Source organism: Calidris pugnax, unplaced genomic scaffold (genome assembly GCF_001431845.1).
Source record: "Calidris pugnax isolate Ruff unplaced genomic scaffold, ASM143184v1 scaffold69, whole genome shotgun sequence".
NCBI lineage: Eukaryota > Metazoa > Chordata > Aves > Charadriiformes > Scolopacidae > Calidris > Calidris pugnax.
This window is the reverse complement of record NW_015090859.1, coordinates 1475275-1489830: the sequence shown is the minus strand read 5'-3', so window position 1 is coordinate 1489830 and position 14556 is coordinate 1475275. Positions and strand designations below refer to the sequence as shown.

The 14556-nt window shown below is 41.2% G+C and overlaps 1 protein-coding gene across 7 annotated transcripts in view; it reads left to right on the top strand.

Moving 5' to 3' along the window:
* Window positions 1-14556, top strand: part of MCF2L (MCF.2 cell line derived transforming sequence like) — a 173898-nt gene that overhangs the window by 30893 nt on the left and 128449 nt on the right. The window contains exon 1 of one of the 7 annotated variants that reach the window (XM_014944162.1): window positions 8423-8884. The exons of the other annotated variants lie outside the window; for them this stretch is intronic. Within the exon in view, the coding sequence (XP_014799648.1) occupies window positions 8806-8884 (79 nt within the window). The 5' untranslated portion in view covers window positions 8423-8805. Of the gene's footprint in view, window positions 1-8422; window positions 8885-14556 lie in introns of those variants that run through there. 7 annotated transcript variants of the gene reach the window in all.

Genomic DNA, 14556 nt, shown 5'->3' with positions numbered 1-14556 from the left:
TCATATTCTAATTAAAAAACCCCAAATCATTGTGAACGGAACATAGCAATTTTTGGTCGTCAAGAAATGAAACAGTTGTAATTGTCTGCACAAGCCTTTTTTTCAGAGGCATTTTTTTTCCCTACCTGGAATCTCCTGCCACTTTTGACAAGGTCTGACCTGCTCTTTCTCTCCTGTATTAAACATCCATCAACGCAAATAACCAGACTAAGAAAATCATGCTATTTTATTTACTGAGGATTGTATGCAATGAAATAAATGAGGGAATTGGCCTGCTAAGGAAACATACACAGAGAAATTTTCAAGCTCTGTCATGAAAGACACAAAGGCATCATTGAAGGACCCGTGGTGAGGGCGAGCGTTCTGCAGCAAGACTGAGACCTTGTTTGGGATTTGGCCTCTTTGGCTGCAGTCTAAATACCCTCCTGATTGTTGGAAATGATTTTTCTATTCCGGGTGCTTTTTGAGACTTCTTAAATATTCCTGCTCTGCATCAAGACGAAGCCAAGTCCTTTAACGGTACTTTTGAGGGTGCAGTCCAGCAGGGAGGCCAGCACCCAGGGCAGAATAGCAAGTAGCCTTAGGGGGGACATATCTGCTGGAGGTGGGCCATTCAGCCAGACCAACCACAAAGTGAGTTTTCCCATGTCTTCAGTGAGTTTTTATTGCACTATTTCCTTTTCTGAAAAGGGAACAGCTTTCTGTCAGCCTGAAGCTCCAGCGAATGCTATATTTTAAAAGATGTACAAGTGGAAAAGGGCAGTCAAATTTTAAGATATATCCTGTTATAAAAAAGTTCCGAATTGAAGTTGACATCCTTCTACTCTGTCCTTTATCTGTGATAAAACTTGTCAGCCTGTTCTTCAGGGGTAAGCACTTCAGATTTATTCTGTGCAATCAAACTGAATGGTCCTGGAAATACCCTACTTTTTTTATTCTGAGTACTTTTTAGATCGCCGATTAACAATTACAAGTGACAGTTAAATATCACATTTTGTTACAGAGTAATTTCCTGAGAATATTTTAAATTAGCCCTGACTCTTGAACCTGCTAAAATTTTACGTGTACGGCTAGTTCTTTTGAAAGAGTGATTTTTACAAAGTAAAATAAAATCGCCCTGACTCTTGAACCTGCTAAAATTTTACATGTATGGCTAGTTCTTTTGAAAGAGTGATTTTTTACAAAGTGGGGCATGTAATAAAATTTGGACTTTTTTTAATGCTCCAAATCTGAACACACACAAAAAGGGACTGATTTCAAGTCTAATACTTTTTAGAAGACCTCAAGAGTTGGAGCTTTACAAAATGTTGGACAGATGTTTTTTGGGGCAAGAAATTAATTTTATGATTCCTCACCCTGTATTTCCTTTGAAAAGAAAACCACCGTGACAAGAGAAGACAAAAGATGTGTGTTTTCTGGATTGATTTCATTTTTGCATTTAAATGCAGAATACTGACTCGGGGGGAGAATATGGCTATGACATGTCTTCATCCAGACTCTACCACCTATTTAATTTTCATGGTACCTTTCAAAAGCTGATCTTGTAAAGGAGCTCCTCAATTTCAACTTTCTCCTGCTTTTAAAGTAGTGTGGTTTCAATTTTTTCAGGGATTGGAGTAGTTTCCCTCGTGTGGCCTTTCCTTTAGTCGTCCATACCTGTGGGAGTGCCCCAAAGGAGAAAATAACAGTGCCACTTCATTTCTTTCCATATTATTTCTGCTTGCAGCAAGTTCTATTCCCACTCACCTGTATGCTCCCTGTCTTCAGTCTTCCTGACTTCCCACAGAAAAGTGCTTCCTTCATTTGTAAAGGTATCTCAGTAAACTTATAAAGGTAGTGTCTTATGTGGCATTGCACTGGTGAAAAGGCAATATTCATTCACTGCGGTGCCTGCTTTTAGAGGAGTGCAGCTGCTGGCACATCTGGGTGGTTTAGCTGCTCAGACTGGAGAGGGATAAAGCCCCTGGAGCAGGGGCAGTTGTTACACAAAATAAACTATTTCAAGGCTGTTGGCTCTGCAGTGATTACTTAATCCCATGTGGCAAAAGAGGAGGATGAAGAAGAAAACTGAATGAAGCAGTTACTGGGAAACTTGGCACTCCTTAGGAACACAGCAGATCGCTGGAAGATATTCAAATGCCATTTGATTCGTTTGCTTCTTACAAGCAAGGGAGGCTGGTGAAAAAACACTCTGCCGGTTATGCTGGGAAGTATTGAAACCCTCGATCAGTTCAATCATTTTAAGTTCATTCAGGTTGAAAAGCCTAACTACAGAAGTTCACAGAAGTATGAGGAATGCTGCTGTAGTGTGAAACTGGTACAGGATATGAAAGAAATGAATTAAGAAAGAGTTAGTGGCTCAGCTTAAGACTTAAGAATGAATTTTGATTTTATTTTTTTTTTTAAAGAATCTAGATTGTGATTGGTAAGGCGGAAAGAAAGATGTTTATTGAAGAAGACTGAAAGTACTGGGAGCTGGACTGTAGCAAGATTGGGCTGAATTGGGGAAGAGGCCACCAAACAGAAATTAGTATGTTGCGTTTCAGTCATCTTCTACGACTTCTCAGCCATGGGCCTGAGCAATGACAGAAAGGAAGGGGAGCACCTGTGTAGAAAGAGGGTGAGGGTGAAGCTTTTCCCTTATGCTGAGCACTTCATTTGGGTACCACCTCGGCCTGGTCCTTGTGTGTGACTAACACACATCCCAGATGAGGGACATGGAGAGCAGCTGCTAGGCCTTTTTTTCTGCATGGCACTTGCTTTCTCAAAGGAAAATATTGAGGTTGATCTGACACTGAAGACTCAATAGAGATTTGGTATATTAATAGATTAGTAAAACAAGGCATAATTTTGGTGGAATTCCTCTATTAAATGCTCGGGCACATCTGAAGGCTTCTTTAGTCTCTGTTCCTGTACGAGCCTTGCCCATACTCCAGCTTTGTACGAGTGTTTGAGTGTTGAGTTTTTAAGAAGAAAAGTCTTCTACTTATTTTTTCTTTTCTTTTTTTTTTTTTTCCCTTTCCTTCCTGCATGTATTTGCAGGGTAATGACTTGTACAATGCAAAGTTCTCTGTATTCCTTAAGATTGTGAATCTAGGAACAATTTTCTCCTTGTGAACGACTGAGGTGTTGCCAAAACCAGAATACTGCCATCTCTGCTTATGAATCCCAGTTTCAAATCCGAGATGCTTTACATAATAAAGCCTAACTGGGCTGATTACCAAGAGAACTCAGTCATTCAGAAAAATAAAAGGGAAAAATCCCTTTGCTTCATGAAGGAAGAACTGGTGCCAAGAGGAGGTTGAAATGTTAAAAATGCATTTTCTGTTTGGATCTTTCATATCAACTGTCCTGTCTCCCCTTTCTTTCCCCTTTTATTTAAGGCTGGGGATTGCTTTTGTGCAGTGGGTGCACGTGGAAGTTTTTTGTAGGACCTGTGAGGACCCTAGGTTATGAAAACCACATTCAGTGGGTCTTTTCCCGCTCTGCAGGAGCCCAGCTTAGGTAAGTCTTTCTTGGCTATATTTGCAGTGCCTTAGGGCCATGAGGGTGACGTGGATGCCTGTAGCTTCATTACTTACAGAGTCTATAGACTTCTGTGGCACGTGATGTTGGGGCCATCCAGGAAAGAGCGTGGCTGACTTGCCTGCCTGATGTTGACCACGTGGTATCGCTGGAAAGCAGTATGGCACGTTTGGCAGAGGATTCAGCTTCATAGGCATCACCATCCATATGCTCTGCCCGTTCCCTTTGCAGCAAGCCATGTGGTAGGGCCCATGCAAAATGGCAGGGAAACCTGTATGTGTTTTAATTTCTTGTCGTTCTGCTTCATATTCCATAAACATTATTTCTTCCACTGCAGCTTGTCTCAGGCTCTTAGAGAAACTAAGCTCCTATGGGTTAAAATGAAAGCCCTCTTGTAGATTAATAATTGATTAAAAAACGAGAAACGGAGAGTTGCTTTAGGTGGTCAGTTTTCTGTGGGTGGAGGGGAGTTACTGGTGGACTAAAGCAGGGATTTCTGCAGGAGGTTTCAGCTGTTCAACACAGTCCCAAATTAGTTGGAAGTGGAAAGGAGTTGTAGAAAGACAAAATTTCCAAATAGATGAAATGATTCAAAGTAGTCAAATTCAGTGCTGAATGCAAACAGTTGGAGGATAAATTAGTGATGCTAAATAAGGGAAATTAATGAATTGTATGGAGTGAAACATACGAGAAAAAGCAACGCTATTCCCCAAGCTGTCTGTACCCTCAATAAGAGACCTTGACTGATGGTGGGTAGTTCCCTGAAAGCAGCAGCAGCTCAGTGGGCGCTCAGTGTGGGTCCAAAAGGCAAACAAAGCGTTACGAACGGCTCAGAGGGAAACCGAGAACAACAAAATCCTTATGTCACTGTGTTACTCCGCTGTGCCTACTTCTGGAGTACCCTGTCCAGTTTTGTTTGCTTTGTTAGAGTTGAATCAGGGTACGCGGAGGCACGGTGAAGGCGGTCAGAGGTATGAGATTGCTTTTGCACAAATAGGAACTAATTAGTGTAGGAAATTTTCTGTCTGGAAAAAAAAAAAAAGAGGATCGGAGGGGACATAATATCACCTACAGTGGAAGTCTGTATAGTCATGAATGGCTTGGGGAAGTGAATAGAGAGTGTTTATTTACTGGTTTGGTTTTTGTTTTTTTTTTCCCCACTGCTTCACAAAAGGCAAACTGGGGCACCCAGAAAAATTTCAGGAAGGTAGTTTAAACAAAAGCAGTTTTTCACACAGAACATCATTAAGTTTTGCAACTCGTTGAGGAATGATATTGTGGAGATCAAAGTAAAGTGAGCAGAAAAATCTTTAGTTGCAAGTATCTTTTGCTCGGGTAAAACTCATTACATGATTATATGCTGATGATTTAAGGTTACTGCTTTGGCTCCTCACAAGAGGATAGTTATGTTACTTCTGGAAGATTTTCAAAATAGCTACAATTTCTTGAAAAACTAGGTAATGCATTTTGTCTGGAGGTGTTTGAAAATAAGACGGGTGTAATGTTGCTGTGTTTGAACAGGCTTTGCTGGAGACCTCAGCCAAAAGCAGAGCAAAGTAGAGTACTGAAGGAAAAAAATAATGTGGCTGTGGCTTTCAAACCCTAAAGAAGTTTAGAAGAAAATCAATACAAACCTGCACAAGTCAGGTCAAATATTACATCTATATACCCCTGGAGGTTGATTAAATTCTACAATATGTTTACTCCTTGCTTATTATCTTTGCAGTTTCACTGAAAGAAATAGGAGTACAGGCCATTTTACAAAAATGCTTTCACTGAAGTTTAAGTATCTAAGACAGAACTGAAAGGATATGTGTTCCTCAAATTTCCTTATAAAAGTATTTTTACACAGTGCTGTACTTCAGTATGAATTCCTCTGCTGCAGCAGGGGCTTGCCTGAGACTACTGAAATTTTTTTGCTAGAAGTGATACATTAGCAGAAGTTAAAAATCAGAATTTCAGAAGCAGCTTTAATTTTTCGGTAAAAACAAAAGTTACTTATTAAAAATAATAACTTTTTACCTGGAAAATGAAAACATCTCCTATTGTATTTACAGACTCAATGCTAGAAATGGACATCAATCCTTTTACTCTCAAATTTTAATTTAGTGTGAGATGTGTGAGGATGAAATGATATATTTAATTATCTAATATGATTATCATGATCACCTGCAAAGGTGTGGGGGGTCAGGTACAAACTTCAAGAGAGCAAAAATTGCAGTAGCTCTTCCCCAAGCCATACTGATGCTGATATTTCCAGAATTGTTTTGATTCCCTAGGTAGCTCATGGTAAGATACTGGTTTGATTTTTGTTGCAAGAAGGCTCAGTTAGCCCCTCTTGTTAAGAGTTGATTTTAATTAGTTGAAGGTCTGTTTCTTTACTGTGACTCAAGGTTATTCATTCATGGATGATCTCACTAGATTCCAGTTTCAAACCAGTAAGGATCCTAATCCCACATTCTGTGCTTAAGTATATTGAAAATAGTGTATCTCTGTTTCTTTCAGTAGAGAAACTACAGCTAAGCTTGTTACTGTATCACTTCAGACAAGGCTGCCTCATTTCCTTGAATGAACATGATTAAACAAGTACATGATTACAAAAATCCACCCCATTTCTAGGTAAATTAACTTTCAGTCCAGCTAACTGAAACCTTTTGCTTTGATGATCTGCTCAACAAGTACATGATTACAAAAATCCACCCCAATCAGTCCAGCTAGCTGAAACCTTTTGCTTTGATGATCTGCTTGTGCCTTGTGTGTTTTGAATTTGTTTGAAGGTGTAGAAAGTATATATAAGGTGGTGATGTTGGTGTAACTGAGCTTTAACTAATACATTACAGTTCTCCATTCATTTTGCACAAGTATAAATAGCTGTTTTGTGCATGTGATCCTGAAAGTTCACTGGCTGATGTGATAAAATTCATCAGTACACTTATGTCTTGCTTTTCATTTGTTATTTCACTGAGAAAATGCCGTGGAAAAAATGAAACTTGTCATGTAGCAGAGGCTTAAGCAGTTTGCTGATTCTCCAAGGAAAATGTGAAATTACTAATTAATTGAGAAAGGACACTCCAGGAAAGCTGGGATTGAACTAGCATCTTCTATTGCAGTACATACTTATGAATGAATATGTCTCCTGAACTTCTTGCTGCTCTGGGAAATAGTGTAATCTTACAAGTGAACTTTGCTGTTCTGCATATGCTAAAATGTCTTAGAGGGAAATAGTGTAATCTTACAAGTGAACTTTTGCTGTTCTGCAAATGTCTTAGCCCTTTAACTTGCTGCAGTCAACAAGTCAGCATTGGCTTCCTGACATCCCTGTGCTCTCTTTGGACGAGGTGTTCTATCCCCAGCCTTTGTTTCAGAGCAAGCTTCAGCCACACCTGTGGACTTGCCTGCCTTTCCTAGTGTGTTTGCTCCTGGTTCACCTCCTGAATGGCCAGAGCCTGACCTGGTAATCGTGGGCTTGAGCAGGTCACTTGTTCCCTTGCAGAAATGCTATCTTAAATGCCAGTCACATATACAAAATACTTCTCACGTATAAAGTTCCTATAGATGCTATATTTCTACAGTAATTTCTAAAGTAATACTTTGTTATGCAAAAACTTGACTGGGGACAATTTTTTTAATTTCTATTAATATAGAAATTTTTCTAAAGTAATACTTTGTTATGCAAAAACAGTGACTGGGGACAATTTTTTACATTTCTATTAATATAGAAATGGAAATATATATGACTCTAGTCATATATAATACATGGAGCTGCTGTAGGCTTGTCATACTTGAGTGGAAAAGATGTCGGACTTTTTATAAATCAATATTTAAATATGAACTCAATTAATTTTATTGACAGAGGAAGCCCAGATAGATTGATGGGTCCTCTTAAAACAACCTTTTGTAGTTCATGCCCTCTTAGGATTGAGAGTTATGAACAACTCATCAAAGGTATCCACAGATTTTCTTAGGAAGGACTGCTGCTTTTTGTTTGCTTTAGGTAACCTGTGCAAAATAATCTTTATACTAAATAACACAGTGCAGTCCTTTTAAGGAAACATGTCTTTTTCTTTTAGGCATAGATAACCATTTATTTATTTTAATGGCTAAAATATAAAAGGACATAACTAAAACCAATAGAAGGATTAGAAGACTGGGAGAATTCAGGTGGCCATCAGCAAAAGCATACTAATAATGACATTTGGTAGGCATTGGGATAATCTTGAAAAAGGAAAGTGTTAAGAGCCCTCATCGTTTGAAGCTTGTAAAACAGTCTGTATAAAAGCACTGAAGATCAATTATGAGGAGCAGCTGTACAGGGGCTTTATGCAGCTCTTAGGCTTGCAGGATTTTCTATATCCCTGAAAGTTTTCCAGGGGTGATGGATCCTCTGGAGCATATGGAAGTTTAGTGGCTATTAGGCTTGCTTTTCCTAGTTCCCTTCTGCAGCAGTTCTCTTGTACGTATGTACTCCATACACCTTGCGGGGTCTGCAGATCCTGACTCCTAAAAACCCTTTGCCTGGAGGATTCTATGATCGCAAGGAAAAGCAAAACGGAGTTTTGGAAACTCCTGTGGTACAACATTTAAGCGATCGAGCTCCTCCAAATAGCCTGGAAGGTGGCTGTGATTATTTTGGTGTTCAAAGGAAAAATTTGAGGTCCTCAGCCTTCAAAAACGACCATTTCAAACCGAAGGTGAAGGCATCACGCAGGCTGGTGAGAGCAGGACAGCCTTGGCGTTGTCAGGGGGAAGGCATTTTCCTCCTCACCCAGCTACTCACCCAGCAGCAAACTGGTGAGAAGAAGGTAGGAAGGAGCCGAGCCGAGGATGGATCGGGGCTTTCTGCGAGCTCCGGCTGCTCTCCCTTCGGCACAGCCCTTTCCTTCCCAGCGCTCGCTGCGGGCTGGGAGAGACGGGCGATACGCTGGCTAATCAACGCTCCGCATTAATCCTGCCATTTGAGGACTCCGCTGCGGGCAAACCCCTACGCTCTAGAGGAGGGGAGAGAAGTTTGGAGTGGTCCTGCTGTCATTAACATTCCCGGCTCCGGCTGGAAGCAGCGCCCGCCTCACCCAAGCGCTGCCGGGAGGGAAGGTGGACTCCTGCCTCTCTTTGTGCCGAGGGGAATCCGTGGGGAGAGATTGAAAAAGCAAGGCTGCCAAGCACTGCTGTAGTGGTCTCGTTTGGGGCTTTTTTTTTTACCCTCCCCCCCGCCTCCCTCTCCCTTCATTCTTGGAGCAGGGGGAGCATGTTTGCTGTGGATTCTTTTTCTTTTATCAGAAAATGAGATGCTGGCTGAAAATTGAAGAAATGGCCCTAGAAGAATTGATGCAAAGATTAAATGCGGTTTCCCAGTGTGCTGGTAGGAGGAGCTGCTGGTCTTAAATATGTGTTGTGTGGATGCTGTTAGTGATTTTGTAGGATTTACAGACAATCCTGGTAATCTGACTAGCATTCTTTCTGCATGCTCGCATTTAATAGGAAAGAAAACGTTAAGAGCTCTTGCCACCGGGTTAAACTTTTGTTTGTATTGACACTAATTAACATTTTTAGGGCTTAGATGTTAATGAGGCTAGCTTTGGAAGATCCTCTTGAATAGTTTTGGGTAGCTGCTAGCCCAGTGAAATACTCTGAATGGGGCTTGATTCCTTTTTTGATCTCAGACTCAGCTGTAGCTAAGAAGTGGGGGAAATTACAGATTTGTCTAGCAAAAGGGGTCTAATATGAAGCAGTGAAAAGCCTGGCTAACTGTAAGGCACCGCAGCCGGTATTTTGGGTGGGTCTCAACTGCACTTTCCTGAGAATGAAGAGTTGAATGCATTAATGGTGGCAAATGTATGTAGTGTTACATCTGTATGGGTTAAAAATTGCAGCATAGCTACTAAAATGGTTGTAGCATTCTAGAAAGACAGCTTTATGATTTCTGAGAGAATTTCTTATTTTATTGAAAATGTAAATGTTCATGTGTTCAAAACTGGAACTGAACAGCTGTGTACAATAAGGTGATCTGTGATTAGATATAGGAGTGTTTTCCTGTCTGTTGCTCATGCAGAGATGTAAACATATTTCAGAATAAAAAGTTACCTGGAAAGAGAAGAGATGTGGTTTTTGCATCCTTTGAAACTGTTTCTTTTGCCCTTTATTCTTAGTCTGTTGACAGATGTCAGAAGTCTTGCATCTGGTTATCTGAGGCAGATGAGTGGTTTGCTGATACAGAATATTTAAGGTATTATTCACTGCAGTATCAAAACTTGGAATTTTTCTTTCCATTTCCCTGGTCCTCTGTGTCCCAAGGGTGTCTTTTTCAGCTTTTTCAATTTCCGTGTGTTACAAGGACATAATTAGCAAGATGGCTGATGCTGTAGTCTGATGAACAGACAGATTAAAGACAAATGTGGAATGGACAGATTAGCTGTATCAGTTTTCCTGGATAGGGCAAGTAGGTATTTTACCACCTTAGTAACATTTTTTTTTGCGGGGGGGAGGGAGAGGGAAGAAAGACTTAACCTGAGGAGAACAAGCATTATATTACAAGAAAAGGTCACCATACATACTATTTTCTCCTTCTATGTTTTTCCTATGTGCTTTTCCCCTGATTATCTTCCTATTTTCAAAACATGTCTTCATTAAATGCTTGAATATTTATTGCCTGTTTTGTTTTTCTGAATGTTTAAATAAGAAGAAAGCCAGCCTAATATTTGCTGGGGCATAGTGTCTTTTGCAGCTTATTTTAATAATTTGTACACTCTTTTTTTTCCCACTCCCTTAAAATTGTTGTCATAGTTTTTCTGAGGCAAGATAAATTTCAATAATGAATGGTAGAATTAGTTGGGAATATGGGAGCCTTTTGTTCCCGAACTGAAGTAGAAGGAGCCTCCAGCCTGGCAGCAGGCTCCCTGGTTTGCTGTGTGCTTTGTGGATGTAGGTACACTGTGACCTTCATGTAAGCCACCAGCGGCTCTCGGTGCTGTTTTCACACTTGCCGGCAGGCTCTGACCGTGTGCTGGTGCTTAGCTTGTTAAACGTGCATGTTTTTCCAAAAAAGCAGCTGTTACTTTACTGCCAATTTCATGTTCGTGTGGTTTAGCTGGTCCCTCTCCTCCCCCTTCTCTTTCTGTTTTTTCCTCTCTGTAATCCCTGTGCGGGTATTCCCAAACCCAAAGCACCTCTTTTTTTTTTTTTTTTTTTTTTTTTTTTACAGCCAGTGGTTGTATTTCTAGGTGACTGTTTCAGTTTTCCTTTTTCCTTTTTTTCTTTTTTTTCAGTGTTTCTCTGTCGCTGTCTCCCATTGGGTCAGCTCTCCTTGGGTCTAATTATCTACTTTCTGGCTTCACAGCTGTCTTTCTGTTGACTCAGAAACCTTTTGTAAGCAGAGATTTCCTTAACAGCCCAAGACCATGTGCAGGATTTTTCCAAGCCCATTTTTCAATAGGTGTCTGCTCAGGAGTGATTGAAATGCAAAGGTTCCCCTGGCCTCCCCATAGTGCAGCTATCCACCTTCAGGCATCAAGGGATTTACTCCTTTGTAGGACCCGAGGAAAAAGACTATTACTCTTCCTTCACTTCTTTTTTTCTGAAGGATACCACAGGCAGGCTGAGATTCAGCCCAAGTAGTTGTAAGCATCTAAGTCAGAGGAGGAATTCCTCTAAAATCCACAGGCACTGAAAGGAGAGAAGGGGACACATTCAAAAAGGAAGTCCTTCCACCTTCTGAGGTGTGTTTGTCCAATGGTAAATTTCTGACCTCTCTTTCCTTACTTACTCTCTCATGAACGTGTGACCCTCTGACAGGATCCCTCAAATGCCTTCTTCCTCTTGTTCAGAGTCCCGTCCAACCTGACCTTGAACGTTTCCAGGGATGGGGCATCTGCCACCTCTCTGGGCAACCTGTGCCCAGTGTCTCACCACCCTTATCATAAAAAATGTCTTCCTTACATCTAGTCTAAATCTTCCCTCTTTTAGTTTAAAGCCACTACCCCTTGTTCTATCAGAACAGCCCCTGCTAAAAAGTTTGTCCCCATCTTTCTTATACATTCCCTTTAAATGCTGGAAAGCTGCAATAAGGTCTTCCCAGAGCTTTGTCTCCTCCAGGCTGAACAACCTCCAACTCTTTCAGCCTGGCCTCACAGGAGAGGTGCTCCAGCCCTCTGATCATTTTTGTGGCCCACTTCTGGACCTGCTCCAACAGGTCCATGTTGTTCTTGTGCTAAGGGGTCCAAAGCTGGACACAGTACTCCAGGTGAGGATCATATTTTTTCCCATATGCTCCTCAGTCCTCCTGGTCACTTTGCTTCTATCAAATGGCCTCCTAGACTTGAATGACCAGACTATTGCTCTTCCTATTTTCACATAAATCCTTAAAACAAGGCAGAAGTGATTTAAAGAAATTCTCTATTTCTACCTAAGGTAGTTGTTTTTCTTCCGTTAGAATTGTGGGTGGTTTTTTTTCTGGAAAACTGTGAAATTATTATTGACACTAAAAAAAAAAATTATCCTGCTTTTGTCCGTGTTTATTTTTTTGATGGATAATTGCATCATTTCTGCTCATTTGGCCATAGTTTTTACTTTTCTTCCTCTTTTCCAGTTCTGCTGCTGTGTTAAACTAAAACGTCTTCCACAAATTGCTGTTTGGGCAGAATTTCCCTTCCCCATGTAACAGTGGCTCAGAAGTTGAAGCCCCAACTTATAAACAGTTCTGGTGTGGGACCTCATATATTGTCCATATTCCAGTCTGCTGTGGGTTTTCTGCTTAGGACTCCCATTTGCTCTGACTGATACAAAGATGGGGTTAAGGCACCAGCTCTTTCTGGCAATCACTACTGGCATTTGCATCACCACTGAGCTTGGAAGCCTTGCAGTGATGATGATGATGTCAAATTCCTGCAAAGAGGCAATACAAATCTGACATTCCCAGCCTTAAGCCTGGGGTAGCCCCACTAAGGATTTCTTTCCACCTTGGAAAGGTGCCACTATTACAGCTACCATCTGTTTCCTCTCCTCCAGCACAATTTTAGCACTCTGCAAAAAGAAGAAACATCTGCAAATCAAAGAAGATAAACATTTACGTAGTTTCTTAGTAAATGTATATCAATGCTAGCATTTTAAGTACACATAGTGTGCCTTAGCCATTTTCAGCTTCAGTTTTCATAGCTCCAGATTTTCTGTCATATTCACAATTTGGGCCAAAATTTTATGCTTCATTTCCCTGGCTTTATCTTCTTGACAGATAGGCTTTTGAAGTTTTGAAGGCTGGCTCACCTGTCTTGACAAATTAGGAACAGGTGTAGGAGGAATGGACTCTGCACAGCACCTCCAAGTGCCCAACATCACTGAAAATCAGGGTGGTTTTACTGCAAGGAGCAATGGGGACACCCTCAGGGACACTTAAGGGATGTCACAAAGTTGTGTGCAGCTGGAAGGACCTGTTCTGTATGTCCTCCCCATTCCTACTCTCTTGTGAGCTTGCCTGCTCCTTCTTACCCTTGTAGCATCTCTCCTCAGTTCACTTGATTTTCCAGTTGGGGAACCCCCCAAAAAAATGCTTCTGCATGTGGCAGCGCTGTGTGTGTGGGTGTTAATTTGGCAGGCAGGCAAGGTCTGAGAGTGAAGGGCATTAAATTACTATTTGGCAACCTTGTCAGCTTTCTATGTATCTGGTGGAATTGAAGAGATCCGGCTGAGAGCTCCAACATCAGCAGGTTGTTGGTGCATCCGCTGCGCCCGGGTGGCATTTAATGGTAGCGGGGGATCCCTCTGTCTGGTCTCAGCTCGCTGGCCCTGCATTTCAGCTCTTCTGCCCCCATGTTGAGTTTAACTATGAAAAATGCCTCTGATTTCCCGGGCCAGAGGGTATAGAGCAGGCACGCTCTTCCTGTCATGAGGTTTAAAATTTCTCGAGTATGGGTGGGAGCTGCAGCGGAACAGACCCAATTAAGCAATTAGGAGTGGATTGCTCATGTTTTTTTACGAGCATGTACTGTTGCAGTTTCTGCATGCCACCTACATGGCATCTGTTTCTTCATATTTTCTGGCCTAAATCGAAATCTTTATTTTTCTACTGAAACTGCTGGGTCTAATGAAACCGGTGCAAGTAAGGTTCAGAGTTAGCAGCAGTCAATTTATTAGGGAAAGATGCCTTTTTGGTAATCTGAGGAAAAATATTTTAATCACCATTAAGGTTGATTAAATTTTATTTTTAGCCAAACTGTTGTCACTTAAAAATTGCATCCCAAAATATTTCATCTCAGCAGGTTATTTTCTTTTTTTGCTTACAATGAAAGAAAAAAGAAAATGCCCACTTGGCTTTATATTTGTGTCCACTTCTTTTGGGGACTGTCAACAATAATAATCTCTCATATAATCATATTGTCATCATATCATTTTAATATAACTGAATACATCATAACCTCTTATCATGTCATCTGCCCCAGTCTTTCACTGGTTTTAATTGGACTTGCTGCACTACAGTAGGAAAATTGCAATCTGTACAGATATCTTTCTCCAGACAAGCAGGAGATTGGGGCAAATAGGCATTAAACAGTAAATGGTGGCACATTTGGAGTGACTTTTCAGAGGATTGCAGGATGCGTAATCGTCAGTCTCCTGTTAAGTCTGTGGACTTTGGGTATATATACTTAAAGCTTGCAGAGCCAGGAAAGCCCTGCCTGAACTTATGTACTTAGTGATATTAAAGAAGAAAAAAAGAACCTGTTACTTTGATGCATTTGTGTTATCGTAGTGACTCAGAATACTTTCTTGGCAAGAGTGCCTGGCACAGCTGCCTGCCACGCTTACAGAGAGCCAAGCTGCAAGATTACCTCGTGCACATCAAGTAACAGGGAACTTCTGCAGAAAAGGAGCAGCACGGCGTGGGGACAGGGGTGTGATACGTATCACAGGCTGCGTTATCTTCAAGGTGTTTGCTCCAAGCTGACGTGTCGAGCAAAGCCAGGGAGCAGGAAGGCGTTTGGTCGCTCAGCCTTTCTTCTTTTACAAAGCAGATCGAGCAAGCTACGGAAGAGCCTTGCGATTTTG